This window comes from Argiope bruennichi, chromosome 2 (assembly GCF_947563725.1).
Source record: "Argiope bruennichi chromosome 2, qqArgBrue1.1, whole genome shotgun sequence".
Taxonomy (NCBI): Eukaryota; Metazoa; Arthropoda; class Arachnida; order Araneae; family Araneidae; genus Argiope; species Argiope bruennichi.
In genome coordinates, this window is record NC_079152.1 from 105,744,515 (window position 1) to 105,771,136 (window position 26,622).

General features: G+C 26.1%; 2 protein-coding genes across 3 annotated transcripts; both read left to right on the top strand.

Moving 5' to 3' along the window:
* The first annotated feature begins 1,441 nt into the window (after positions 1-1,441).
* Positions 1,442-1,879, top strand: LOC129962271 (INO80 complex subunit C-like). Its single transcript, XM_056076016.1, has one exon. The coding sequence runs from the start codon at positions 1,442-1,444 to the stop codon at positions 1,877-1,879; it is 438 nt and encodes a 145-aa protein (XP_055931991.1).
* On the top strand, positions 1,772-25,302 carry LOC129960602 (methionine--tRNA ligase, mitochondrial-like). Of its 2 annotated transcripts, XM_056074111.1 has the most exons (13): positions 1,772-1,911; positions 2,085-2,188; positions 3,848-3,963; positions 10,789-10,860; positions 11,257-11,343; positions 11,448-11,573; positions 15,568-15,673; positions 17,549-17,679; positions 19,965-20,074; positions 21,621-21,720; positions 22,164-22,275; positions 23,894-24,085; positions 24,746-25,302. In XM_056074111.1, the coding sequence occupies exons 2-13, from the start codon at positions 2,086-2,088 to the stop codon at positions 25,129-25,131; spliced, it is 1,641 nt and encodes a 546-aa protein (XP_055930086.1). In that variant the 5' UTR covers positions 1,772-1,911; position 2,085; the 3' UTR covers positions 25,132-25,302. The 2 variants fall into 2 exon arrangements, with proteins under 2 accessions (XP_055930086.1, XP_055930098.1); XM_056074123.1 differs by lacking the exons at positions 1,772-1,911; positions 2,085-2,188 and adding an exon at positions 5,454-5,612.
* Positions 25,303-26,622: the final 1,320 nt, after the last annotated feature.

Sequence of the window (26,622 nt, forward strand, 5' to 3'; positions counted from 1 at the left end):
TTATTCTAAAATCAAAGTAGTGCATTGCGATCAGTGAATCGAAAATTTGAAATTTCGTCCAAAATTCCGATTTGTTACGTAATGTTCCGTTTAAAAACTCAATTATAGTTTCTCCTTAATTCATAGAATAATATTCTTCTTATCTAATATATTTTTATGGCACTGTTTTGCTATATTCGAATACATATGCATTTCATTTAGAACAAAAGCATTTTAACTATTTTCTAGTAAATATAAAGCATCAGATACATTCTAATAAGACATAGAGTTTTTCTTTCTGAATTTTATGATGATGCTTACTTTTTTCGAATATTTTCATTGGTCATTTTTTATACATTTTCAGCCCTAAATCTAGATTTTTTTTTCTTTACTTTAAACGCGAAATTCTTAAAATTATCTAGATATTTTTTGGAATAAAATTTTTGGAAATGTAAGCGAATTTAAAACTATATTTTCGAATATTTAAAAGAATAAATGAAGAAAAAATTATTTCATTTCTTCTATTAATAAATGTAAAAGCGAAAAAATTAACTATACAAGTTTGAACCAATACATTTAATTTTAAAAAATTGAGATATCCTCTTTCACGTTAAAGTAACAAGCCATTATTTTTATTTTATCTTGAAGTATGAAATTCCTACCAAAGAAATAAGAATTAAATTAAGATATATTACTAAAATACGAATTACCCGTGAACATCGAACGCAATAAAAAGAATTGATATTCTTATAAAAATTAAGAAGATATATTGACATTCATAAATAAACAGTTTTCTCCGCCCCATGTTGCATACAACTTTAAAGAGGAACGTGTAAGAAAAAAGAAAACTATTTATATTAAGTTATGTGTTTACATTTAAAAAAAATATCCATTTGGATGAATTTTTATGCATTATACAAATAGTTTATTACAAAAATTATGAGGAAATGACAACTTTATTTTTATTATTGATGGGCTTTATATTTTTTTAAAAAGTAAATGCAATTTTTTAGGGGGAAAAGATCAAGGCGATTCCAACGTCTAGAAAATGCCTGAAATATAAAAGCATTACTTTGTTTCAAGTTTTATTCGTATATCTTAATTTTATTATTTTGATTTACATTTAATTATATAGAAGAAATAAGGAAAAGATTCCAGCCCTCCTTAAATTCAAGCATGTTCACTAAAATGAAATATCACGTGGTTTACTGTAGGTTTCAACGCAAAGTGGTAAATGAAAGAATTCGATCCGAATTGGAAAGAGCAATTCTAAAAGTTTTCTCAGAAAAACTTTATATTTTCACAACTTATCAATTTCACTCATATATTTATTTTATTTACTTTGAAATTCGGTAAAATATTGTTCACCGAATGTAGTTAGTTTTCTTACTTCTCACAAAGAACTGCAACTTTCACTGCTAAGAAGAGATGAATGTCAAAATATAAATTTTGATTTTTGGATATGGGAAAGAAAAAGCGAGGTTCTAATAATCCTGAAACTGTTACCTCTGAATTGGATTTATCAAACAGTGCATCTAAAGAAGGAACGTCTAGCAAATTAGACACAGAAAATTCTGCTGAAAATATCCCAATATTTAAAAATCCGAAATTTGTTCAAGCTAAGGCAAATTCCAAGAAGAGCCGCGTTTGGAAAACACTAAGACAGATAACAGCTGCTGAAAAATCTGTTCCCCGTGCTGTTACTTATTTAACGATTGATGTTCCGGTTTCTTTAAAACCCCCCAAAAAATATTCTGATCTCAGTGGTTTAGTAGCTAAATATACTGATCCTGTTACCAAAATGCGATTTGCTAATGCTGCAGAATTTCAAATGATAAGGAATTTGCAGCCAGAAGTTATAAACCAATATTTAGCACTCCGCAAAGCGACTATTCTGTAATATAATTTTTAAAAGTACTGGAATTAAATCAGGTTAGGCATATTGAAATTTATAATACACAACTATTTAAAAAATTTTTACCAATTATACTTTTAACAACTCTTTTAAATACCATTATTGAAATTCATTTTCGTTATAGTCAAGTTCCTTTTATGAATTTATAACTAATTATATCTTTTTTTTTATTATTTTTTTTTTTTTTCAGAATGAGGAAACTTTTTACAAAGATACAAAGCAGTTTATTTTTGGCACGCTTTTATAGTTCAAAAAATTATTTCATATCTACTCCCATATTTTATGTAAATGGAGGTAAGTTTGTAACTTCCCTATTGACTGTAATTTAATCATTTATTTAATTTCTATTTTTAATTTTTTTTATCCTCCTTGTTAAAGTAATTTTTCCATTATATGCTCTGCATTTATTGCTTTTAATTCAATAGATCAAATTTTGATCTGATTCACTGTATTCAAAGCATAATTTTTATACTTTCATTTTGAATACAGACTGCTTTTCATTAACAAATTAAAGTGAGACAATGTATTAAAACGCTGAATGAAAGTGGCAATTTTGAATTATATTTATACCTGAAAAGTTATTAATGAAATTTCTCAGCTTTATCATAATAGAGAAGCTAGAGTTTAAATAATATATATATATATATATATATATATTGTCAGATAAAATTGAATAAACTAATATTGAATGTCTTCTATTACTAATAATTTTGAGCTTTTATTCTATAAAATTATGTGATAAAATTTATTCCGTCACACTATTTAAAACTAATTTTTAAAATGTTATTTTATATGTTAAAGTGGTTTTTACAAGCTTTATATGTGTCATTTAAAATTTGGAATAGAATCTAAATTTCATAGACTATCAAAATTAATTTCATTATAATATTTATTATCATGGAGTATTAATCCAATTTCTGTATTCTTTATTTTTGTTACTGTCTTTTAAATGTTATGGAAAGTGCATAAAAAATATCTGTTGAATATGCAAATTACGAATTTTCTAATTTAAGAAACAATATGCATAGATAGATAGTTCATATTTTGTATACATACTAGTAGTACGTGCATTTTAATTATCATGCTAAAAAACTTGCTGCTCTGCATAACTACTCTGCTCCTTATTTATGGAAAATAATAAAAAGAAATTGATGGAAGAATTAAAAAAAAAAAAACTGAATAATACGTTGCACAATCCATTGTAATTATCCAGGGAATTTGAAATTATCTGGAATTTTTAAACTAGTGGTGCAAGTAAAATATTTTTTCAGTGAAAGTTAAATATGAATTCTGATTAAAGTTTGTTAAATGTTATAATTTACTTTAAAAGAATTTTCCACAGTTTTACAATAATGGTGTCAGATTCTGCCTAAATATATTACCTACATTTTATAATTCTAATATGTGGCTTCTAATTTTTAGAAATAATCGGGAGTTACCTTGCTAAAATATGTTTTCTAATTGAACTATATTAAACTTCACTAATTTATTGAATTTGTTTTAACAATTTTCTGTTCAATTTTTATATTCACCCATATTAATTATAAAGATATTTGGAAAAATTAACTAAAATGCTTTTATGAGAAGTTTTTGTATTGATAATCTATTTATATTCCTGTTGTTTGAATATTGAATACATAATTTTTGTACAGAATTCATATTTTCTTCTTTACTCCTTTCTTAATATATCATGAATGTTATAAATTTAACCCTTAATTGTCAGAAGTCGCTTCTCAGATGACAATAGTGTTTTGTCATCTATGTCGTATAAAAATCTAGTGTCTGATAATGTTTAACTGGAACACTTTAGTTTAAGATTGCATATTGCATTTATTAGAAAAAGAAAAAATAAAAAGTAATCATTTATTTTATACTTGTAGATTTTCAAATAAGGAGGACAGTTATTTGATTGAGATTATAAATGTGCAATAAATGGTACTTTTTCTTTATCAGCTCCTCATATTGGTCACATGCAGTCATGTTTGTATGCAGATGCATTTGCTAGAATTCAATGCCTGCTTGGCAAAAATGTTGTTTTCTGCACTGGTACTGATGAACATGGACTAAAAGTAATTAAATATTTATTCAAATTCTTTTTATTTTAATATCATGATCTATTAACAATTGTCCATAGGTCTGTTCTGTGAAACTAAAAAAAAAAAAAAAAAAAAAAAAAACTTAAATGATATTGATTTGGAAAGGGGAATTATTTTATAATTAAATAACTTAAATGTGCTTTTATGCTCTAGATAAATTTTCTTAATGGGTTACTTTTTTAAACTGGTAATCATTTTTATATGCCATGTTTAAGGTACTATTATATGATGATTTTTCTGAAAGCTTGTTTAAGAAATTAGTCGATAAGAAGGGAGAAAGGGAGTAAAAAAAAAGAAGAGTTAAAAAACGCAATAGTGAGGAGAGAGCACGAGAAAAACATGATATATTTTGCGTGTTTATATTTGATGTTTTGCTTTATCCCATTAACCAAAGGTATTAATAAATATTCTTGGAACTAAAATTGTTATTCCTTGTCTCCAATCACAGATTTGCAAATATTTTATGAATAAAAGAACCTACATGATAATTGATGGCAGTATTGGAATTGGACTCAAAGTATAACTTATTGGAGAACAAATATATCTGGATATTTGAATAGATGAACTGCCAATTATCGAAATTCCAATCAATGGAGGAATTGTTCTTGTTAATCGGCAAATAGACCAATGACTAGTGAAAAACTACTCAAACAGCCTGGGCCTGCATTTTCCCCTAATAGATTTATTTTCTGAATGGATACTTGTGTCTTATCATCATTTAGTGCAATTCTATTTAAAATTTGCATGGGTATTTATATGACATCTCTTATTAAAGCAAAACAAGTTACTCTTGATTAGTTTTGAACTTGATAGAAAAATAAATTGTTATTATTTTAGTGAAAGAAAATTATTGGACAACTTCATGATTAATGCCTAGCTTTTGCAAATACATTTTCAATTATGATGAAAATATGTTTTTCAAAAATACTTGCTTTGTGGATGAAATAGAAGTGAATTAGCATAATATGAATTATTTTCCCTTTCTTTTTACATTTTAAAAATGTTTCTGCTTTGCATTCTTTTATAAGTTTGATGTATAATTAACAAGGCATGATTGGTTTAAAAATTGCATGGCTAAAATTCTTCGATATTTGTAGTCATTTTTGAGAATATGATTATTTAATGTTTGAAAATTGCTGATGATCAATTTTTATATACTAATTGTATTATTAAAATATATTTCTTAGTGGTAATTTTTATATGAAGCAAGTTTATCATTGTTAAATTTTTGACAATATCAATATTGCAGGTACTTCTCTAAAAATTTAATCTGTGTTTCTGATTGAAATTAGTTTTTTAAAAATATCACTTCTTGTTAACAGCAAAAATGTAGATTTAATTCAAGTAGCCAATGACAAATCAACTATTTCTGGTATGTCTAAAGTTGTTTTAAAGATTTTAATTGCATCTAATTAAAAATGATAGTAAAGATTTCACAAAAAAATTAATAGATGTTATTGTAGCTAAAAGAATAGAACAGAAGCAGAAACATAAGTTAGAAAATGAAAATAAGCTTGAATTAGAAAAGGAGAAAAAAGAAAGGGACCTGGAAAAAAATTACCTAAATTTACTACTGGAAAAAGAAGAATTCCACCAGCCTGCAACAATTTCTTGTTTTAAAAGTAATAGTTGTTTTTTATGTATTTTCGCATGCTTATTTCAAAAATAATATCAGTTTTTACGTATCGCGTACAGTTTTTTTAAAGTAAATTTTTTAAATAAGTAAAAATACACAGATTTTTTGCGATTTGGATAGGATAAATTAATAAAGTATGCATGTTTATTTGTTTAAATAAATTCTGAAAACCTCTTACTTCATTGAAATTAAATAATACATTTCTATTGAATAAATACTTATAATTGTATTTAAAAAAACCTTTTACATATTTTAAAATTCAAAACATAGATGGCAGTAGGATTTCAATGTGAAAAATGAAGTACCTGAAAAATTTAATAAAGCCGAATTAAATGACTTAAATTGTGATTTAGGTTTAACTAAAGAAAATGCGGAATTATTAGGCTCTTGGTTAAAAGAGAAAAATTTATTAATGACATATATGTCGTTTAGTTGGTACAGGAATCGAGAAAAGCAATTTTTATCATTTTTCAAATCTGATAACTTCTTGGTTTATTGTGCTGACATACCTGGTTTGTTACATGAATTAGAAGATAATATTCCTTATAATCTGAATGATTGGCGACTATTTATAGATTCCTCAAAGAGGAGTCTAAAAGCAGTTCTATTGCATAACGAATCTAAACTTGCATCAGTTCCAGTTGCACATTCCGTTTTTATGAAAGAAACATGAAAGTATGGAGATGCTTCTCACTAAAATAAAATACACTGAACACAAGTGGGCAATATGTGGTGACTTAAAGGTTATAGGTCTGCTTCTTGGGCAACAAAGTGGATTTACTAAATGTCCGTGCTTTATTTGTAAATGGGATAGCAGGGACAGAGAAAGTCATTGGATAAAAAATATATGGCCGAAGAGACAAGAATTGATTCCTGGTAAGAAGAATATTTTAAATGAATATTTAATAGATCCACAAAATATTTTATTGCCCCCACTTCACATAAAATTGGGACTCATGAAGCAGTTTGTGAAAGCTTTGGATAAAGGTGGAAAATGTTTTGAGTATCTTATATTGAAGTTCCCAAAATTGTCTAGCGCTAAAATTAAAGAAGGTTTATTTGATGGAACACAAATAAAGAAATTAGTTAAAGATTCCAATTTTGAACAATGTATGACAAATAGAAAGAAGCAGGCTTGAGTTGCATTTAAAGATGTCGTAGAAGGTTTTTTGGGAAATGAGAGAAAAGAAAATTACAAAGAACTTGTAACTGAGTTATTACGTACTTATCATCTTTTGGGGTGCAATATGAGCATTAAAATTCACTTCCTTCACTCGCATTTGGAATACTTCCCAGAAAATTTAGGAAAAATGAGTGACGAGCAAGGTGAAAGATTCCACCAGGATATAAAGGAGATAGAACGCAGATATCAAGGACGGTGGGATGTTAACATGATGGCTGATTACTGTTGGTCTTTAAAAAGAGACAGTGATGTGGACCATAAACGAAAAACCCGAAAAAGAAGCTTCTTGATTTTAAGAAAAACACAAAAGTTATCATAATATTGTAAATGAACAGCATTATTGTGTTTAGTTAATAGTAACTGCAGTTGCAACTGTATGCATTATACTGCATTTTGTTAATTTTTTCATCGTCATTTGTAAAAAATCCTTACGTGTTACATAAAATTTAGTTTGCATTTGGAATTACATCATCATTGCTGATATAAATCAATTAAAATTTTACAAACAATTTTTTTTTTTTTTTTTTTTTGCAGGCTGGTGTTATTGGTTGAAAATTTTGTTTTAAATTAGCATTATTCAGAAATAATTCGGGAATAATTCAAAATGGCGATCAGATTCTACAGAAAAATCATTAGATGAAACTGTTTAAACGATTAAGTTACTGACAGTAAAAGTAACCCACCAAGCTGAAAGGTTTGGAAATTTTTTTTTTTTTTTTTTTTTAATCCTTTCAAGTTTAGAGAAGACTGTTGTTAACAAAAATATTAGTGAGGAAATTAAACCTATTGTCATGCTTATTAGGAGATAAAATGTCTAATTTATTTGCTCACCTAAATGAAGATGAATTAAAAAATTATGAATCATAAAACAATTAGTACTGAACGAATATGAGCCATCAGCAAAGCTTTGTCAGAGAAAAGTTCAGAAAGCTCAACATAACTCCAAGGAAATTTCTTAGACTTGCATCAGTTTGATTATATTATTGTAAAATAAGGAGAATTATTTAATTAATCGGTTGTAGCTGTTTGTATATTTCAAACACTGGATTCTAAAACGACAGCTCATATTGGCCTGTTGCATGGGAGGTGATTGGCTTAAATGGAATTAGGAAAAGGGTGTGACATAGACATCCAAAGGAAAATCATAATTTGATGGTCCGGCATAAGTGAAACAGTTAGGGGAAAATAATCATCCAATGATAAAGAAGTGGTGAGTAACAATTTCCTTCTTAGAAAAAATTTTGATAAGCAAAAAGGAAAATAATTTAAGAGGTTGGCCAGTTTTTCCTCTGATCTGATAAATATTTACAATGAGATGTCATAAAAATGGAGAGGAAATCAACAGAGTAGATGTGAATCTTTTGGCCCAAACAAAAGAGCCCAAAACAAAAATTGAGGCAGTCTCTGCAAAAGTGGATTTACTGGGGAAAGTTATCTGTAGGAAGAATATTGTTATAAGCCTAGCAAATTAGAAACGGCATGTCTAAGCATAGGTAGTAAGCTAGTCCATGCATTAGCGGACTAGGCTAGGGGATTGAAATTATGGTTGTCATAAAGGAATTAGTTCAAGATATCAGTTGAGAAGGCTTCCTCTGTTTACTTGAAAGGTATTTTTGATCCGGTGATTAAATGTCCTTTGGTTTTGTGACTGGTAGCCAAGTTAATGAAGTATATCAACAGGTGTTATGTGCTTTAGCAGATTTTTAGCTGATATATTAGATCCGATATTTTGAATATAGTAGGAGGAATCTAGAATAGCTTAAATTCACTTACTCAGAACTTCCATAGTCTGAGTGTAGATTCGAAATATCTAGGTTAAACTGCAGTTAATTGGGCAGATCCATCTGGGACTGTGCAAGTTAAAACACTGGTAAACACTGACCATCAAGAAGAAATTATTTCTGGTATGTATGAAATAGGAATAATGAGTTAAACAAAAAGTGAAATGACCACTTAAATGATGAAGGGGAGCATGGTGGCTGAAAAGTTTCCTTTTGAGCATCAGCATTATGCTGATTTAGTTATTGTTATGAAACATGCTAAAGACAGCAACGGAAATAATTATGAAATTGATGATTTTCTTTTTCATAAACATAAAATACTAAGGGAAAAGATTGGATTAGAAAAAGAGTATTGGACAATTGATAGGGCCTAAGTATAGGCGAAAGGAGGTTCTGCAACTAAATTATAATTCTGTTTTACAGTAATTTGGGACCCAAAGACTCTTGAATGAACTAAGCATTCATTTTTCTGAAAATGCTTAAGGGTTGATGTTAAAAAAATTTGTGAGTCATGTCATAAATGTTATGACAATGAAGACTAATGAAAGAGCACTAATTGCATCAATGTTGAGATTAGAATCCCAATTTCAGGTGATCAATGTGGATCTCATTGCTCCAATAGATCAACCAAGTTTGAAGGGACATATATATATTTTATATCTTGTAGATCAACACACTAAGTGGCAAGGCTCTACTGCTTGCTAATCTTAATACTAAAGCAAACTGCAAAACATTATTATTTTCTCTAGGATAGGTAAATCCAACATTATAGTGTCGAATAATGGGACAAATTTTAACTAAGGAATTCAAAAGAAAAAAGAAATGCAAGTTCTGTAATATCTTAATTCCAGCTTATCAGCTAATGGATTCATAGAGCCCAATAGATTTCCACATTTCAAAAGATATGTATTGATTTTCGAGCATTAAATGTCTTTATGAAGATATCTGTATTTCATATGAAGGACATGCAGGAATCGATTTTTATTGCAGGTTCTCACTGATTAAAAAATTTAGTTCTTTTAAAAGGTTATTGGCAGATAGAAATGAATAAAGAGAGCAAACCTTTAACCATGTTTTCTGCTTGTTATGCAGTGTGTTCAATGCTTTTTTGGACTTGCAGAAGCCTCCATTACTTTTCAGCTCGAAATGGATCATATACTCAAATCCCTTTCTAAATACACTCGTGTCATGGATGATGTGGGGAATGAAAAAAAAAAAAAAATCTTTGAAGTGCATTTGACCAATTTAAGATTAATTTTAATAGAACTAGACAAATAGATTTTCTGTAAGGTTCGGCAAATGTACTTTTGCAAGAGAGAGGAATGAAAAATATTGCCATGTGTCATGAGAAAAATATGCAATATATTTTAGATGTTTTAATGTGATATTGTGTTGCGCTCCCTTAACCAGTGGTATTAATAAATAATCTTGGGACTAAAGTTGTCATTCCATGCCTCCAATCACAAATATATTATGAATAGAAGAACCACCATTACACCATGCTTGAAAGCATTGTATTAAAACTGCAAAATTTATTATTTTTAATGGTGTATTGTACAGGGAAAATTTTGATTCCTTCTTCTGTTTTTTGATAGTTTTAGTTAGACTTGCTGCTTTTTTTTATTAAATTTTTTTAAATTGTTTTGATTCTTATAACTGAATTTTTATGTGTTAATTATGTTATGCAACTTTGAATGATAACAAAATACCAGAAAATTATGTTAGAAATTTTGTTTATATGAAAAAGATTTATCATAGAAAAAGAAATATTTAGATGATTTTTACATCATAATTTTTGTATATATTTTTATCTGCCTGGTATAATATAATTTTATGTAATTAGTAAATATTACAAGATTATACTAGAAAATTTATATTTAAATAATCACTGCTCTAAAATAATTTTTCTTTCTCTTCTTGTTGTTGTAGTATTATATGCAGATAACCTACATTATAATACCAATTGAAATTTTTGTAAAACTTACCATTTTCATCAATAAAAGGATTTTTATTTAGTATTTAATTCTTTTATTAATAATTTTAAAAGGTATATAAGTAAAGTGTTAAGGAAATGACATTTACTTTCATTATTGTTGTGTGCACACACATATACATACATACACACAACCTTTTAAAATATTTAACTCTGAAATTATTTTGACTATATAACTTTCCTCATCTCTTCTTCAATTTTTTAGGTTCAACAAGCAGCTACTTTAGCAAAGAAACAGCCTGTAGAATATTGCACTGAAATGTCTGCTAAATTTCAGGTAGTAGTTTTATATATAATAAATATATATATAAAATAATATGCTTGTTTAATGGATCAAGTATTTTAGATAATTTTCCAGTCAGATAAAAGATTTTTTAAAATTAAAATAAAATTTTTAAAAAATGGCAATTAAATAAAAGTAGGAATATTTTTTACTTTTAAGAATACTTTTTGGCTTATTTTTCTTACTTATTTAGTTGTAAACTATGAAAAATAAGCATTTACTTTTTAAATGAATAATTTTTTAAAATCTTATGAAAGATAGCAAATGTCAATTAAATTTTATGTAATATTATTAAGTAAAACTTTTGTTTTTATATTTTCTATTTATATAAACAAATAAATTAGTAAACATTGTTATTATTTTCTAAGTTTAGTTTACATATAATTTTAGGAAACTTTTAAAAAAGGTGATATATCCTACACTCATTACATCCGAACAACAGATAAAGAACATAAAGAAACTGTTCAAAATTTCTGGGTAAATTTCTTTTATTTTAGTTGACATTTATATTTTAATCCAAGCTTTTTTCAAAAATGTATAATATTTGCTATTTTTTCATCTGTTTCATTGTATTATTTCAGCTAAAATTGAAAGAAAATGGCTACATTAGGAAAGGTCAATATGAAGGTTGGTATAGTATTACTGATGAAGCTTTTGTTCCTTCTTCACAAGTAAAGGAAATTAAAGATGGAAGCACCTTGAAAATGGTATAATTTTTTTTTCTTAGCATTAAGATGACTTAATAATTAACTACATTATCTGTTGAGCAACTTTATCACAAATATTATCATTTTTATGAATTTCAGTCGTAATATATAAAAGCATTTTCTTTTTAAATTCTTTTTTCAAATTTATATTAAATGCACAATTTTTTTTCTTTTTTAGATTCTTCATATTTTATTATTCGCAAGTACATTCTTAGCAGCTATGTATCAGGCATCATTTAAATTATGAATTTCAAACAGAGAAATTGAATATATACTCATATTTTTCCTTTAAACATAGAAATTTATGTAATCATACTTCCATGCTTGATTTTAGCCATTTTAAAAGTACAGGAAAAAAAAAAAATTCATGCATTCCATAATCTTATGATTGTTTTATGTTATAAACTGTATTTGGTTGCAAATAAGTTCGAGTTTTAACTACAATCTAAATTATTTTTTTAGCAACTATATGTATCACAATATCTACTTTTTCCTTGTATTTTTTATCTGTATATTTAGGTGATAAATTTAAGTTTTTCAATTTTAATTTCTTTTAATTTTAATTATTGTTCTTGAGATTGATTAATTTTCTTTTATATAACTCTACAATAATTTTATTATCTCAAAAACCTTTTGTATTTATTTATTCTAAACTTGTGTCATGTTTGATTTGTATAATTTTAAATATCTAATGTTAATATATCAACCATCTGATTTCACCTGTGCTTAAAGCATACAAGCTAAGTTATTGTGGGAGAGAAGTCTCTTGAATGTATGCTAACTCTAAACTAGTTTCCACTGTCTTTTTTTTTTTTTTTTTTTTCCCATCTTATCTTTGATATCTTGGAGATATTAAGATTGTAAAGTCATGGTTGGATGACACTTTTACTTTTGGCCCTTTTATTAATTAATTATAAATTTCTATGATGAACTGCCTGATAATGAAAAGAAACATGTGACATTACACTGTGATTTATCTCCTTATTTGTCAGAAATCATTATATGTGTATTTACAAATAATTGACATGTAATAAAATAAAATTGATGGATATAATAAACAGTGATAACAGAATTTTCTTATTCATGCTTTCTCCTATTTTTGTTCTGGGAAAGATTTACCGTTAAATGAATTAAACACAATTAATAGATGTCTAAAAACGTTATTTGATTATTTTTTAAAATTAAATTGTCAAAATTGATTATTAAAAGAATAATTGCAAGCTCTAATTACTTTATATTAGTAACTGAACAAAAACTGTGCTGCATGTTTTTTCCATTATGTTTCTTTAATGTAATCCTTACTTCAATATCATTTTGCCTGAAATTTTGAATTTTAGTAGTTTTCAGTTATGAGAAAAATTTGAGATGTGAAAAAATGTTTTTATTTCCACCATTGATGAAAACCTAATTTCCATTTCTCTTTTTATTATTAGCTGCTTTTGGTAATCAGCTTGTTCATTCACTTCATTGACTTTTTAGGTTGTTAAATATTAAAGTTATGAATATTAATATTATATTCTTTTAAAATTTTACCTTGTTATTTGATAAGAACAAAAAACTTAAATTTTTTTGAATAAGATAAAACAAATTGTAATGCATGCTACTTAATATATGTGTGTGTGATGATATTTTAAAATCTAATTTCAATTCTAAATAATTTACAAAGTTTTATTTTAATTTAGGCCTTATTAACTTCATTCTAAAATATTCTCTTATTTCCTGATCCAATTCCACCTTTTTTATTTAATTAATGCAACAGAAGCTCTGTGAAAATGCTTAAGTCAGCGGTTTTCAGGCTCCGAGTGAATTGATAAAAAATTGTCAATCTAAATAAATTCTTCTAAAAGATATCTGAATTCCCCCTACCTAAGTCGACACATGTATAGAAATCCCCAATGGAATCTCAGTATAAATAAGTTGGGAAAAATATTTTCTCTCTCTTGTGCTCTTGTATCGCTGGTGAGTGGACGTCTGTTCAACCACGCTTCTTGTACATAAATTATGCCACCCGGGATAGAATATAAAAGCAAAGTTAAAATTCAAAGTGTCCTCTCTGTCTTCAACCACGATTCTGTTTTAAAAAATTATGTTTACATATATACTATGAAATAATGTTCAAAAAAAGCTTTTAGAAAATATCTTCTTTTTTTTTTTTTTTTTTTTTTTAACATTGTCAAAAGCACACATTTTAATGTTTTGATGGATGTATTGAAATTTCACTTTACGAATTGTATATTGCATTTTCAAAAATTAATTAGAAATAAAAAAAACATAAATTTAAAAAAAACATAAAAATGATATAATTTAAAAGTAATTTTTAAAATTTTCAGAAATTGCAAAAAAAAGTTAGGTAGTTGTTTTAATAAATATGGTCATCAATTTCCATAAACAAATAATAGTTATTACCTATCTGTCAAAAGACTACGTTCACGCTCTATCAAGCTTTGTTTGATGCATACTTTTTTACTTCTTTTTCTTCTCATTTCCTCTGAATGAATATAGAGTTTTTTGTGAGCCCTGTACAGAGCATTTCTAATACTACTTTGTTTCTTCATTAATTAATGGAGTATTGAATTAAATGCAACTATATAAAAAGTCTGAAATGTTTTCACAATGATTTTTTTACATTTGATTGCCATTTGACAATAAGTAGTAAGAGCAATGTCTGTGACATATAATGTAGTAGCATTTTATATACTTAGATGTTTATGTATAAATCAAAATTTATTACAATAAAATGCACTCCCAAATTTATTTTAAATCATATATTTATTCAAAACTATTAAATACAAATATTTCAGCTTCACATCTCTAGGTGGGCAACTGGATACATTTATGAATAACATTAGAAAAACCATATTTTCTTATTTCTTCCTCTTTAATATGAAGTTGTTTATTTTAATAAAAGCAGAGTGGCAAAATAATTAAAATTCATACATCAAGTTCTGGAGAAGTAAGCTTAAAGGGTTATTCAATCCTATCTAATTGTCAAGTGTGCAAAGGCTTCTGAGTAATTCTAGAAATAAAAACCTTTTGTATAGTTGAGTTATAAAGTAATGCTTGAAATATGTAAAGTGAATATATGCTGACTGCAATCAGTACTTTTGATAATGGTGCAGAAAAATGTACTTCTTAACATTTCTTTTTAAAGCAAGCTGATGTATGAAGCCCCAACAACTGCACATCATTTAACATGATTTAATACTATTTTCCAAACATCCCCTACTTGGTCAACCAAAAGAATTTCTTTCCTTTGTACTATTGGCCGTTCTCTTTCTATCTAATAACCGAGTCGGCCTGATCCTTGTATATCATTTATCAGCAATCTAATATAATCAATCCCATCCAGTGCCTCCCCCCCCCCCCCCCCACACACACACACCAAAAAACATTGTTGGGAATAGGTTTGTCAAAAGTTTTATTATGCAATTTAGTATTTGAAATTTCTTTGGGCCAATATATTTTTAAGATCTCTTTGGAACAAATAGTTTCAAAGGCATTCCATTTCTGTTCTTAGGATTTAGTAAGTTTCCAAACTTCGTTTGTATAAAGAAGAATTACTAATGCTGATACATTAAATAATATAATTCGAGTTTACTGCTTATATCTGAGGCTTTTCAGAATCTAGGAAATATACATGCATGATTATAAATTATGCTGTTTGTATTGTAAATATGATTTGCTAAGTGCTCAGATAGTCCATTTTGGAATATCAGAAAGAAAAATTGATATATTTGTTTTTCTTGCAAACTGCATGTTATTAAAACATATTATTGGAACATCATAGTGATATGTTTTCTTACTCAGTTTTATTTTAAATAAAGTGTTATTTCTTGTGTTTGAAAGTTTGTAAGTTTTGTATTTTATATCTCTGATAATTTGCTGCATTACAATTTGAAATATGCTATATAAGTTGCTATTCATTAATCAGTTATAATGAGGGAAGAGGTTAAATATGGTACTTTTATCAATTAAACCATACTTCTTTTTGTAGGTTTCAGTTGAAACAGGATCTGTTGTAGAGAAAATGGTGGAAGAAAATTATATTTTTCCTCTTTCTCATTTTCAAGATGATCTTCTGAAGTGGTTATCTAAAGATGGTATTCCTCTTGTCTTTTTTCATTTCATTTTACTTCCGTTATTTCTTTAATAGTTGAATTAATACTATTATATTGTCTTAATATATTTTTATTCAATTAAAATGCATTCATGCTTAAAGACTGCTTCAATTGATCTGTTTAAAGTTAAACAGTTTTATACATTAATTACTGTTTCATTTTTGCTTCGAAACTTTTGTGTTAGGCATTAATTTGAGATTTTTTTATACATTTATAGATTAGTTTTTTTCCTATGTGTATTTGTTTCTTGGTGTGTCTGTGTAATGATATTTTTAATTTAGTTTAAATCCTAATTTATCTCTTAGTTTTATCTTAAATTAGCCCAAATTACTTTTCTAGAATTTTCTCTTATTTGCTTATCAAAATCACACTTTTTTATTTCATTATTTCTAACACACGCACACACTAAAAAGTTGATTACTATTGCAGTTTCTCAAGCTCACAGTGAAGGGTAAAAAAATCCCTAACATCTATGCATTTCTTTCAAAGATAAACAAGATTTTCTTTCCTATGTGTAAAAAAAAATCCTATCAAAATCTCTTAATAAAATCACTCCAGGAAAAATTGCTTTCACTTTGCTCTTGTGTCTTGATGTAAATAGATGTTTTTATTTTCAATTTTTCCTGTGTATGAAATATGTCTCCTGTAATGAAATAAATTTTATTCCAAAAGTTTCTTCTTTTCAACCACTCATTTACAAAATTATGTTTACAAGATTATATATATAATTTGCTTCTGAAATCTTTATTTCAAGTATTGAGAATATTTCATTTGTCAGAATTCTCCAAACTAACTAATTAAAATATTATATTAGCCTCTTCCTCTTTTATTGTTATATCTTTTTAAATTTCTAGTCTCTTCATCATTACCTGCTTATCTCGTGTAGTGGAAAAATTTTCCATTTAGTTGTCTTGAAAACTAATTATTGAGAGAAAAATGTTCAAACTTGGCCCTTTCCAAGCTTAAATGTTACTAATATACTTTAAAACCTTTTTTAATGAAACAAGTGGCTGAACAAATTTTTTCCCCCCATAGTAATAATGTTTTGACCTATAGTAACTAATTCACATTTATTTAAGTATTTTCTTAAAAGTTGATGAATTAGAATATTTTGCAGGTTACTAAGATCTATTGGCATTTTAAAATGTTTTATTTATTTTAAAAGCTCATGTCACTGAGTCCAAATATTATTGGTGTAAAATTTTTGAAGGATTAATAAATTGATTATTGTATGATGGAGAATGAATTACATTTATAAACAATCTTTTTGTTAATATTTCTTTTGAACCTTTTATACATTATCATTACATTTATATGTTTGTATTAGATACATATTATTTTTTGGAAATTATGACACTGATGAATGTCATCATTTCTGTGGTAATCATAATCATGTTACTATGTAACTTTGTTCTTGCTTTATATACAATTGCATTTTCCAATTCTAAAGAAATAGTCTTGATATTGAAAAAAATAATAATAAGTTGGAAAAATAAAATAGCAACATCTAATACATACATTTTCTTTATTATTTTAAATTGAGTGTGAAGGCTTGAATATAACTAATCATGCCTTTACTGTATGATTTGAAATTTTACATGTGGGGCAAGCCAAAAATTTCCCTTTCATATAGGAAGCACATAGCTGCAGTTTTCATATATGGTAGCCAATTCATGCAAGTTTTTGCATTACTATATTATGTTTAATTACAGATTCCTTTGATACTTTAATGTTAATTTGGTTTTGACTATTTTCTGCATATCAAGTTAATATTCTTATTGACTGATTTACTTTAACATTCTTTATCCAATTATTAGATAATTAATTAATGCTGCTAATTTTGAAATATTTTTTTAGTAATAAAGCCAACTATTTTTATGGATTATGTAAAGAAATGGATTAAAGAAGGCTTAAACGATTTATCAGTTTCAAGACCTAAGTCTCGCCTCTCTTGGGGAATCCCAGTGCCTGATGATGATTCACAAATTGTAAGCTTTATTTTATTTTATAAATATAATAATTATTTTGTTTCTCAGTTTCTTTTATTGTATGTTATTTCTGACAAATGAATATTTATTAAGAAATTAGTAGTTTGCAAAGTTTGTTTGCAGTTTTAATATTCTTTGAAAACTGAAATCTAAGAAAAAACCTAACACAACAATCTGAGAAAAAACATAAAAATCTTTTTCTCCTATTTGCTTTAAGGTTTCACTCACAAATATACTTCCTGATCATTAACATAATATATATGTTGTAAATGTATTGAAAAATTGTATTAAGGATTTATTTTATGATTTTCAAAATCATCAGATTTGATGGATATTTAAGAATTAATAATCTATAATGATGTCTGTCTGATCTATTTGTTTTGACAGCTCCTCTAAATATTATCTATTTAGGGAGATTGCGATATAACCAGGGTATCAGGGAATTTTATTAGAAAGGTCAATGAAATTCATAAAAATATTTTTAAAAATCAGGAAAATTTCTGAGAGCATTTTGCATCAAGCATACCCGCGATCATTTCTGCGCTTATGCAGCCTTATGTTGCCAAAAAAAATTATAACAGCAGCAACCCAGAATAGTTTTCATTCAAAGGTGCAGCAAATTTTTGGAATGTCATTATAATAAGAAGAGCAATATGCTAATGAATGTGACTTATAGCAACCTTAATGAAACCTTCAGAAAAATCAGTTTTCTCTTATCAAGAACAGAAGAGATTAATTGTTTTGGTTTGAGCAATTCTTACAACCTTGTAATGATGCTATATCATTGTGAAAAATGATAATGCTTTCCCATGGCAACAGTGATGTAGAAAGAATTTTTGATCAATAAAGATTATGTATGGGAAAAAATGGAAAAACACTCACTGCAAAAGGAATGGTTTATGACAATAGTTAAGCAAATGATAGAATAACTAATTTTGAAGTGTTATCAATTTTAAATATGAGGAATTCAGAAGCTAAATGTGAAGAGTATAAAGAAAAGAAATGAAAGGAAGGAGAGGAATCAAGCAAAAATTTGAAAAGAAAAAGAGAAGTAACTATCTGTTCAAAGTATTAAAAGAAAAAATTAATCTTGAGAGTTTAAGAGTTGAGAATGAAATTGCCGATCTCAAATTTTTGCAGTAGGCAAGTAATTATTGTTTGTTGCTGGAGCTATTATATGTAAGTTAGTACCTTACATCTAGCTTTATATGTAATATTAAATGAATATAAAGGTTTTGATACTCATTTACAAAAACATACATTTTTGAATTTTTAAAGAAAAAAAGATTTGAAGTAATATTTTGACAACTTCTCCTGTTTAAATCTTTGCTAAAATATATTTTATTAGGTACATATAATGATACTATTTTAATATTTATGCTGCAACATATCATTCTAATTGTTATGCGAAGAGCTCTGCTTAATTGTTGCACTGTAAAAATTTTGTACAAAAATCATAATAACCTTTACTTTTTTATATTTATTAGAATTCTTAAAAAGTTTTAGAATTTTGTTAAAATTTCCACCATCTTTTTACATATAAGAAAGATGTTTTAGTAGTTTTTTAGCATTCTCATTCTGTTTATATATACATATATAATATTAAATTACTTGCTAAAGTCTTTTTTAATAAACTGTATTTTGTAGGAAGAAAGCCAAGTCACTAATATAATTAGTAACTGTCTGTTAAGGAAATGTTGCATGCTTAGTCAGAAAAAAATGTTTCATAATTTCTGTAGACATCCTGTTAGTTATGTAAATTTAATCGTACTGAAAATCTGGTATAAAATTAGTTTGGTTATTTTAATAAAATTGCCAAATACTTTTATTTAAAATATCAAATTTAATAAAATTTGATATATTAAATAAAAATATTTTAATTTAATTTTTTTTAAGGAACCAACTAATGAGATTTTTAACTTATGCATGTAGCCTGCTGTAGTTTACTAGATATTCTTCTTTTGTGATAAATTCCATTGTGTTTCAATATTTCTATTTTGAGGATAAAATGCATGCAGTGTTCAGTTTCTAATTTTAGAATCAATGTTATTGTTTTAATAAATTAATATAGTACTATTAAAGATACTTTTTATTCATTCTTGATATGTATTAGAAAGTATCTTTATGCAATAATATTTTAATTTTAATTATCACAAAAGCTAGTAAATTGTTTATATTCCAGAAATTTTGGCCAACCGCTTTAAATCTTGGCCTCGTTAAAATTTTTTATTATTTAAATTTTATTGAACAAAATTTAATAATTTTTAGTATTTTAAATCATTTAGATATATGTGTGGTTAGATGCGCTGGTCAATTATTTAACTGTCGGATATTATGGAAGCAGCGAATTCATGTGGCCAATAGATTGTCATGTTATTGGTAAAGATATTCTGAAGTAAGTAATCATGTTGGTTTTGCATTTATTCTTTATTTTTAGTTCTGTTTGTTACTGTATATTAATAGTGATAAAAATGATAAAATTCTTTTTTTAAAAAAACTTTTGATTACAAAGGTGATACAGTCCTAAAGTTTATCATAAGACAATTTGTATTTATTTTAGATGTAGCCTCAATGAAAGTAAATTTCTGAGAATTTATCGGGGGGCTTGCAGTAAGAGAATTTTCCCTCTTAATACTTACAGACCCATTTATTTATTTTTTATTCTGAAGCATTTAAAGTATAAAAGGATTTTTTTTTGTAATTTTAAATTTAAAAATGAACAATATAATACTAATCTAAAAATTCAAAACTTAAAGATTCATTAAAAAAATTTTTTGATTTAATATGTTAGTCATAAATAAATGAAAAACCGCCATCAAATACTATGATCTACATTGCAATATTCTTAATGTTTGCTCAATTTATTTTGTTATTTAATGTCAATTATGTGTATTAAATACTAGTCTCATTTCCAACCAGATGATTCACTGGGGATACTTATTGTATTGCATTTAAATTATTCAGATGTAATCCATGCTTCTGTCAAATTATCAGACATTAAAGCAATAATGTTTTAATTTTTGTGCATGTTTTGTTCATTGTCTGTATGAACCATCCTAATAAAGTCAAATCCCATGTTTTCATAGTTCTATTGAAAATGTAAATGTACAATTCATATATTTTCTAAACATCTTGTTATTATAATTTCATTTTTTATTCAACTTGTAACTTTATAAACATAGATATTAAACAGATCCTTCCTAAACTTTTACCTGTTATTGAAAATTATGTGTTAAAATTCTTTATAAGTAAAACGCTAACATATGTGCTACAGAAATTACTTTTATTACAATTTGTTGAATGCATTTTTCAAATGAAAAGAAATCACTGTACAAACATTTCAGGTTACTTCATTGAACGTTTTCCCAGCTGCATTTAGTTCAGTGCTTCACTAATTATTGAGGTTGCAAAACATTATTAAAAATTCTATGAAAGGACTAACCAAAAACTCAGAAAAAAGATGTGAAAAAAAATCAAGAAATTGGCATCAAGTATCTTATCTGGGGTGGAAATAAGTCTAACCTATGGAAATCGATGACCATATTTTCCAAAACTAATTTCATAAAAATGGTTTTTGTTTATCCGACAATTAAAAAAAACATCTTTTTTGTAATATCAATTTTCTGTACTATACTTTCTTTGTTTTTAATAAATTTTTAATACACAGTTTGCTTTAGTTAATTCTTAACAACAATATAATCTATTTTAAAAATAGGTGAGAAAATATTTTTTTAAAATTTTCAATATTTAAAAGAAAAGAAAATGGCACTACTATTAAATTTAGCATTAAAAAAACATTTTAATTTTGAAACTTTCTACAAATTTTCTGTGCCACTCTATTTTTGGCTTATTATCCAGGAGAAATGTGTAATTTATAAAGTGCCATTGCTTTTTTTTTCCCTCTCTAAAAGTATATTAACAGATATTTTAATTGCATTCAGATTTCATGCTATATATTGGCCTGCTTTTCTTCTGGCTGCTGGATATGATCTTCCCAAAGAAATTTTCTGCCATTCTCATTGGACAGTAAATTATGAGAAAGTATGTGAGTGAGTAAAAATAAATCATAAATAATATATTTGCTTTTAAGAAAGATATATGCTATTTTAATCAGCACTATTTTTTATATAATATATCATAAAACCATCTTGCAAAATATAGCCCATTTTTAAAGTTTTAAAGCTGTTTGGCACACTTACAATTGCCATTAGACGAAAGTCTTTTTTTTTTGCTTTTTTAATTATATTTAAAAAATGTTTTTTGCTTATTTTGACATTAAATGAAGCATCTATTTTAAATAAACTGACTGAAGAAGTTGGTTTACAAAATCAGTTGTTTATAATTTGTATCCTGTTTAATGTTTCTATTAGTATCTTGTAATATTTATAATTTTATTTTAAATTAAAGTTGTGTTATGTCGTCAGGCATATGAGCCAAAATAGTAATTACTTATAAACTAATTTAATAACATTTTTTTTTTTAAGATGTCAAAAAGCAAAGGAAATGTTATAGAACCCACATTGTTAATTAATAGATATGGCTGTGATGGTTTTCGATATTTTCTTCTTCGAGCTTCAGTTCCTTCAAATGATACAAGTTAGTTCATTTTAATGGTTATTTCTTTTAAAGTACTGATTAATTTCAATTTGTTTTTAAATAATAGCAATAATTTTAGTATTTTTATGTATAACTTAGCTGCCTTCAGCAACCAGTTGCTCTTTCATTATATTAAATTATCATTTTAATCCTTCAATCAATTTTAATGAACTGCCTCTTAACACAATAATAGAAAATATTATAATACTTACATAAGAAAGGTAGAGCATTCTGAGTAGTTTGCTATTCTTGCAATATGATAAAGTTAATTATTGAAATTAGTCAATTTTGTTGAAGTTTGCAATTCTTTTGATTTTTTATTACTCAAAATCACTTGAAATTGAAAGGTAGGAGGGGGGAAGTGTAAATGATTATTAGTGAAGTGTTCAAGGGTCATAAACTTTCGTATGAAATAGTGTTCAATAGTTGTATTTGAAAAACTCTTGTCTGAAGTTTTCAGATGAAAATACAGTTTAGTATTGTTTTTGGTTTCCTCTAAAAAATGCAGGTTGATGATGAGCAAGCAACCATTCATGCTATATCTAGAGACTGCAATCTTTCATATATAATAAAAATTTGTTTAATCTTGGTTTTGCCAACTCTAGCTGAAACTGTTATTTTATACAGCAGTGTGTGCTGGTTTACTTCAATACCAGTTATTTTCAGTATATTGTTAGTACATAATTTTCAAAATTTTAATCTTTTCTTCTTTTAAACTTTTGCATTTTAATCTTTTTTTTTTTTTTTTTTTTGTTTAATAATATTTTTGTGTTACATATTTTTGTATATTACTTGCAAGAAAGTTTTTGTATGAAGTTTTTCTCAACTTTAAATGTGTATATTTAGAACTATTAAAAAAGTACGAGATAAATAATCCTTTGTGATGGAAATATTATTTATCCTATGTAATACAGGGATATTTTTTTTTATAAAGAATGTTGTTCTGTGAGCATTTCCTCCTCAAAATAAATTTCTTATTTTGACAGAAAATAATTATTACTAAGAGATGTGAAGATTCTTAGACTAGGTAATAAAAAGTGTGTTTCAAGATAACTATGGAATGTTGAAATATAGTTTTTGAATAACAACGACAAAGATGTATGGATATATATTCACTGCAAGGAATCGTGATTTAAGAGTATTGTGTAAGTGAAAAATTTTGTGAGCCCATTGAGAGGTAAAATTTAGAAAGAAAAAATGGAAATTTATATATTGTACTTAAGCAGAAGATCAATTAAAATAAAATTTAGTATTCCTTGTACATAAGACAGATGCTTCTATGTTTGTTTTTATTTTCCTTTTTCCTTATAATTTTAAGTGTTTGCAATTTTATTTTATTTTTTATAAAATTGCAACTTTTTTTAAAAATTTTTTTAATTATATTCTTATTACATTAGGTTTTTTAGAAATATATATAATAACAATTTTATATATTGTTATTATATATATTGCTGCTTGCTCTTCCACATTTGCATAAAATTACTCAAAATTCTGAAACATTTATAGTTTGGCTTTGATATCTTGTTTATAATTCTAATTACTTTTAAAAATTTCATATTTATAAAAATTTTATTATTTTTTTATCCACAAAATATTTAAAATTATATATTCATTTTAGATTACAATGAAGTGAAAATACAGAGAATGGTAAATGCAGAACTGGCAGATACTCTAGGTAATTTACTAAGTCGTAGCTGTGCTCCAGCTCTGAATCCTGATCAAGTCTTCCCAAAATTTTATCATAGTTCTCTAGATGCTCTTAAGGATTCAAATGTTGAAAGCCTTATTAATAATACATCTGATTTACCAGGTAAATTATTCCTTTATTCTTATTAAATAAAAATTAAAGAAATAATCTAAAGCACTATTTGTAATGTGTATAAAAATTTGAAATTTTTGAAAAAAACTTTTTTGAACTTGTATTAAATTCTTTCCGTTATTCAAATTATAAATTAAGTTTGTTTCAAAATAATAATTTAAGAATTAAATTAGTTTTGTCTCTGAGAATGAAAAATGAAAATGTTTAAAGTCTAAAATGCTGATATGTTAAATTCTTAAATACTAAACTGTAATAGCCCCTTTAATTTTATTAATTTAGAAAATTTGTGCGCTTTATTTTTATAATTTGCTGATTTGTAATATGATCTCATTTCATTTTTTTTTATCTTCTGTTTTATTTATTTAGTGTTAAGACTGAAATATTCAAAGTTTTACATTTGTCTATCCCAAATTACTAGTGAATCTAAAAGTGTTATTCAGTATAATAATAAATTAATGAATTTAGTATCTGGGTTCTGCATTTTTAATTTAAGACAATTTAATAGTATAGTTGATAATTTTATTAAAACTAGAAATTTCTTTTTAAAGTTATAAACCTTTGATTACTATATTATTTAATAATGTGTTATAATGATTTCTTCCAGTGAATTGCTTATTCTAATATTTTTTTTTTTAATCTCAAATATTCTAGAAAAGGTAAAATTTCATTTTATGCAAGGTTGCTTTTACAAAGGAATTGATGATATAATGGCTTGTTTGAGGGATGCAAATGCATTTATGCAGTTCAATAAGCCATGGGAATTAGTCAAGATGAAAGATGAGAAAAGTAAAGAGACTTTATCTACAATGTTGCATATTGTTCTAGAAGTGTTAAGGATAAGTGGTATTTTGCTTCAACCTGTGATACCAAATTTATCTAAAAGACTTTTAACAAAGCTTCAAGTGCCTGAAAACCAAAGAGAATGGGAAAATATAATATGCTTCCCTTCCTATCACAAATTACCTAATCCACAGGAATCTTGTTCATTGGGAAAGGATTCAACACCTTTATTTGAGCGAAGGAAAGTAAAAATATGACATTGATACCATTTAATATAGAATAAATATTTTTAAGTCATCTTCTCTGTGTGTATATTTTTATGATGTTCTCTAAGTTTTAATGTTTATGTGACAGATTCTGTTGTATACTTTTGATTGTAATCACTTTATTTATTTATGAAGTAGTAAAGTGCTGTTTTCATCTACTAATTTAGAAATCTTTCTATTTACTAATTTTTATTCTATATGTTCAGCATATTAACTAAATAATGAGATTTTTTTTGGGGGGGGAGGTCATGAAGTCTATTAATAAGAATTGAAAATCGAAACATTTTTCATAAGATTTGGAGATGGCATGAAACTTGATATTAGTCATGGTAAGGGTTGATTGCAAGACAAAAATCATGAAAATTATTATTGATCATGTTATGGAAACCATTGGATCTAATTTTCATGCATTTTTTTTTAACATGACAAACAGTTTTAAAGCAATATCTTGTTTTCATAAATGTTAAAATTTTTTTATCTAATTGTTTTGTTTATATTTCTTTTTTGCTACTTAATGTTTTATTTTCATACTTGACATTAACAATAACAACAAAAAAATGCATTGACCAATGAAACAATTATGCAAGATAATAAGAATTGCTGCTTCATAGTTTCCTTAAACTTTCTTGTATCCTTATAGCACATCTATATATTGATTGAAGCATCTTATTAATTTTTTAATCATTGAAAGTTTTAATTTGTATGCTTTGCACATTTTTTTTTCTATGGTTAATCTAGACTAAATATTTTTGAGAGGAAAAATTTTTGTAATGACTTAAAATCCAAATTTTAAAATATTTTATTCTGTAATTGTATCACATTTTATGTCGGAGTATTCAAGATTTTTGAAAACTTCTTGAAATTTGCTTTGCCATACTCGAGGCCTCCCACCCCATCAAAAAGTAATTTAAATTATCTAATCACTCAAGAGAAAAGTACCAATTTTTTTTTTGTTAAGTCTTTAGAAATGTACATTGAAAAAATAGATGGAATGCACCATCTCTCAATTTTTTGGAAAAATTAGAGAATCAAATAGTAACTTATTTTGTCTTAAGTTGTATACCATCAATGAAATAAGGATATGGAAACATTATCTATCACCAATCATTTCTCTCTGCATAAACAGGAGGAATGGAGAGCAAGCAGGATTAACATCATAATTGCAAAGGAATCTTCAGCTTACTATTATCCTGTTCATTCTCTTTTCCCAGTATTTAATTGTAGTGATCTATGAAGTGTGTGCTGTGTTATTATTCATATAATTTTATTGCAAGGGGATTTCAAATTTGTTCTGAAAAATATTCCAAGATATGAAATTGCTAAAAAAATTTCCTACAGACCAGTTAAAAAATATAAACCTTTATTTTTAATTTCATCCAGTATTGCTCCATACATAAAAGGTGTTTAATTTAAATACATAATTTTGATAAATATAATCAAATGTTTAATAAAGAATTCAAAAACATCTGTTCAAAATAAAGT

Bases quoted from the DNA above. Each gene is read 5' to 3' on its own strand.
- LOC129962271 (XM_056076016.1), top strand. From the start codon at position 1,442: ATGGGAAAGAAAAAGCGAGGTTCTAATAATCCTGAAACTGTTACCTCT.
- LOC129960602 (XM_056074111.1), top strand. From the start codon at position 2,086: ATGAGGAAACTTTTTACAAAGATACAAAGCAGTTTATTTTTGGCACGC. The intron at 10,861-11,256 runs GTAGTAGTTTTA...ATATAATTTTAG, and splicing joins AAATGTCTGCTAAATTTCAG to GAAACTTTTAAAAAAGGTGA. The intron at 15,674-17,548 runs GTATTCCTCTTG...ATATTTTTTTAG, and splicing joins GAAGTGGTTATCTAAAGATG to TAATAAAGCCAACTATTTTT.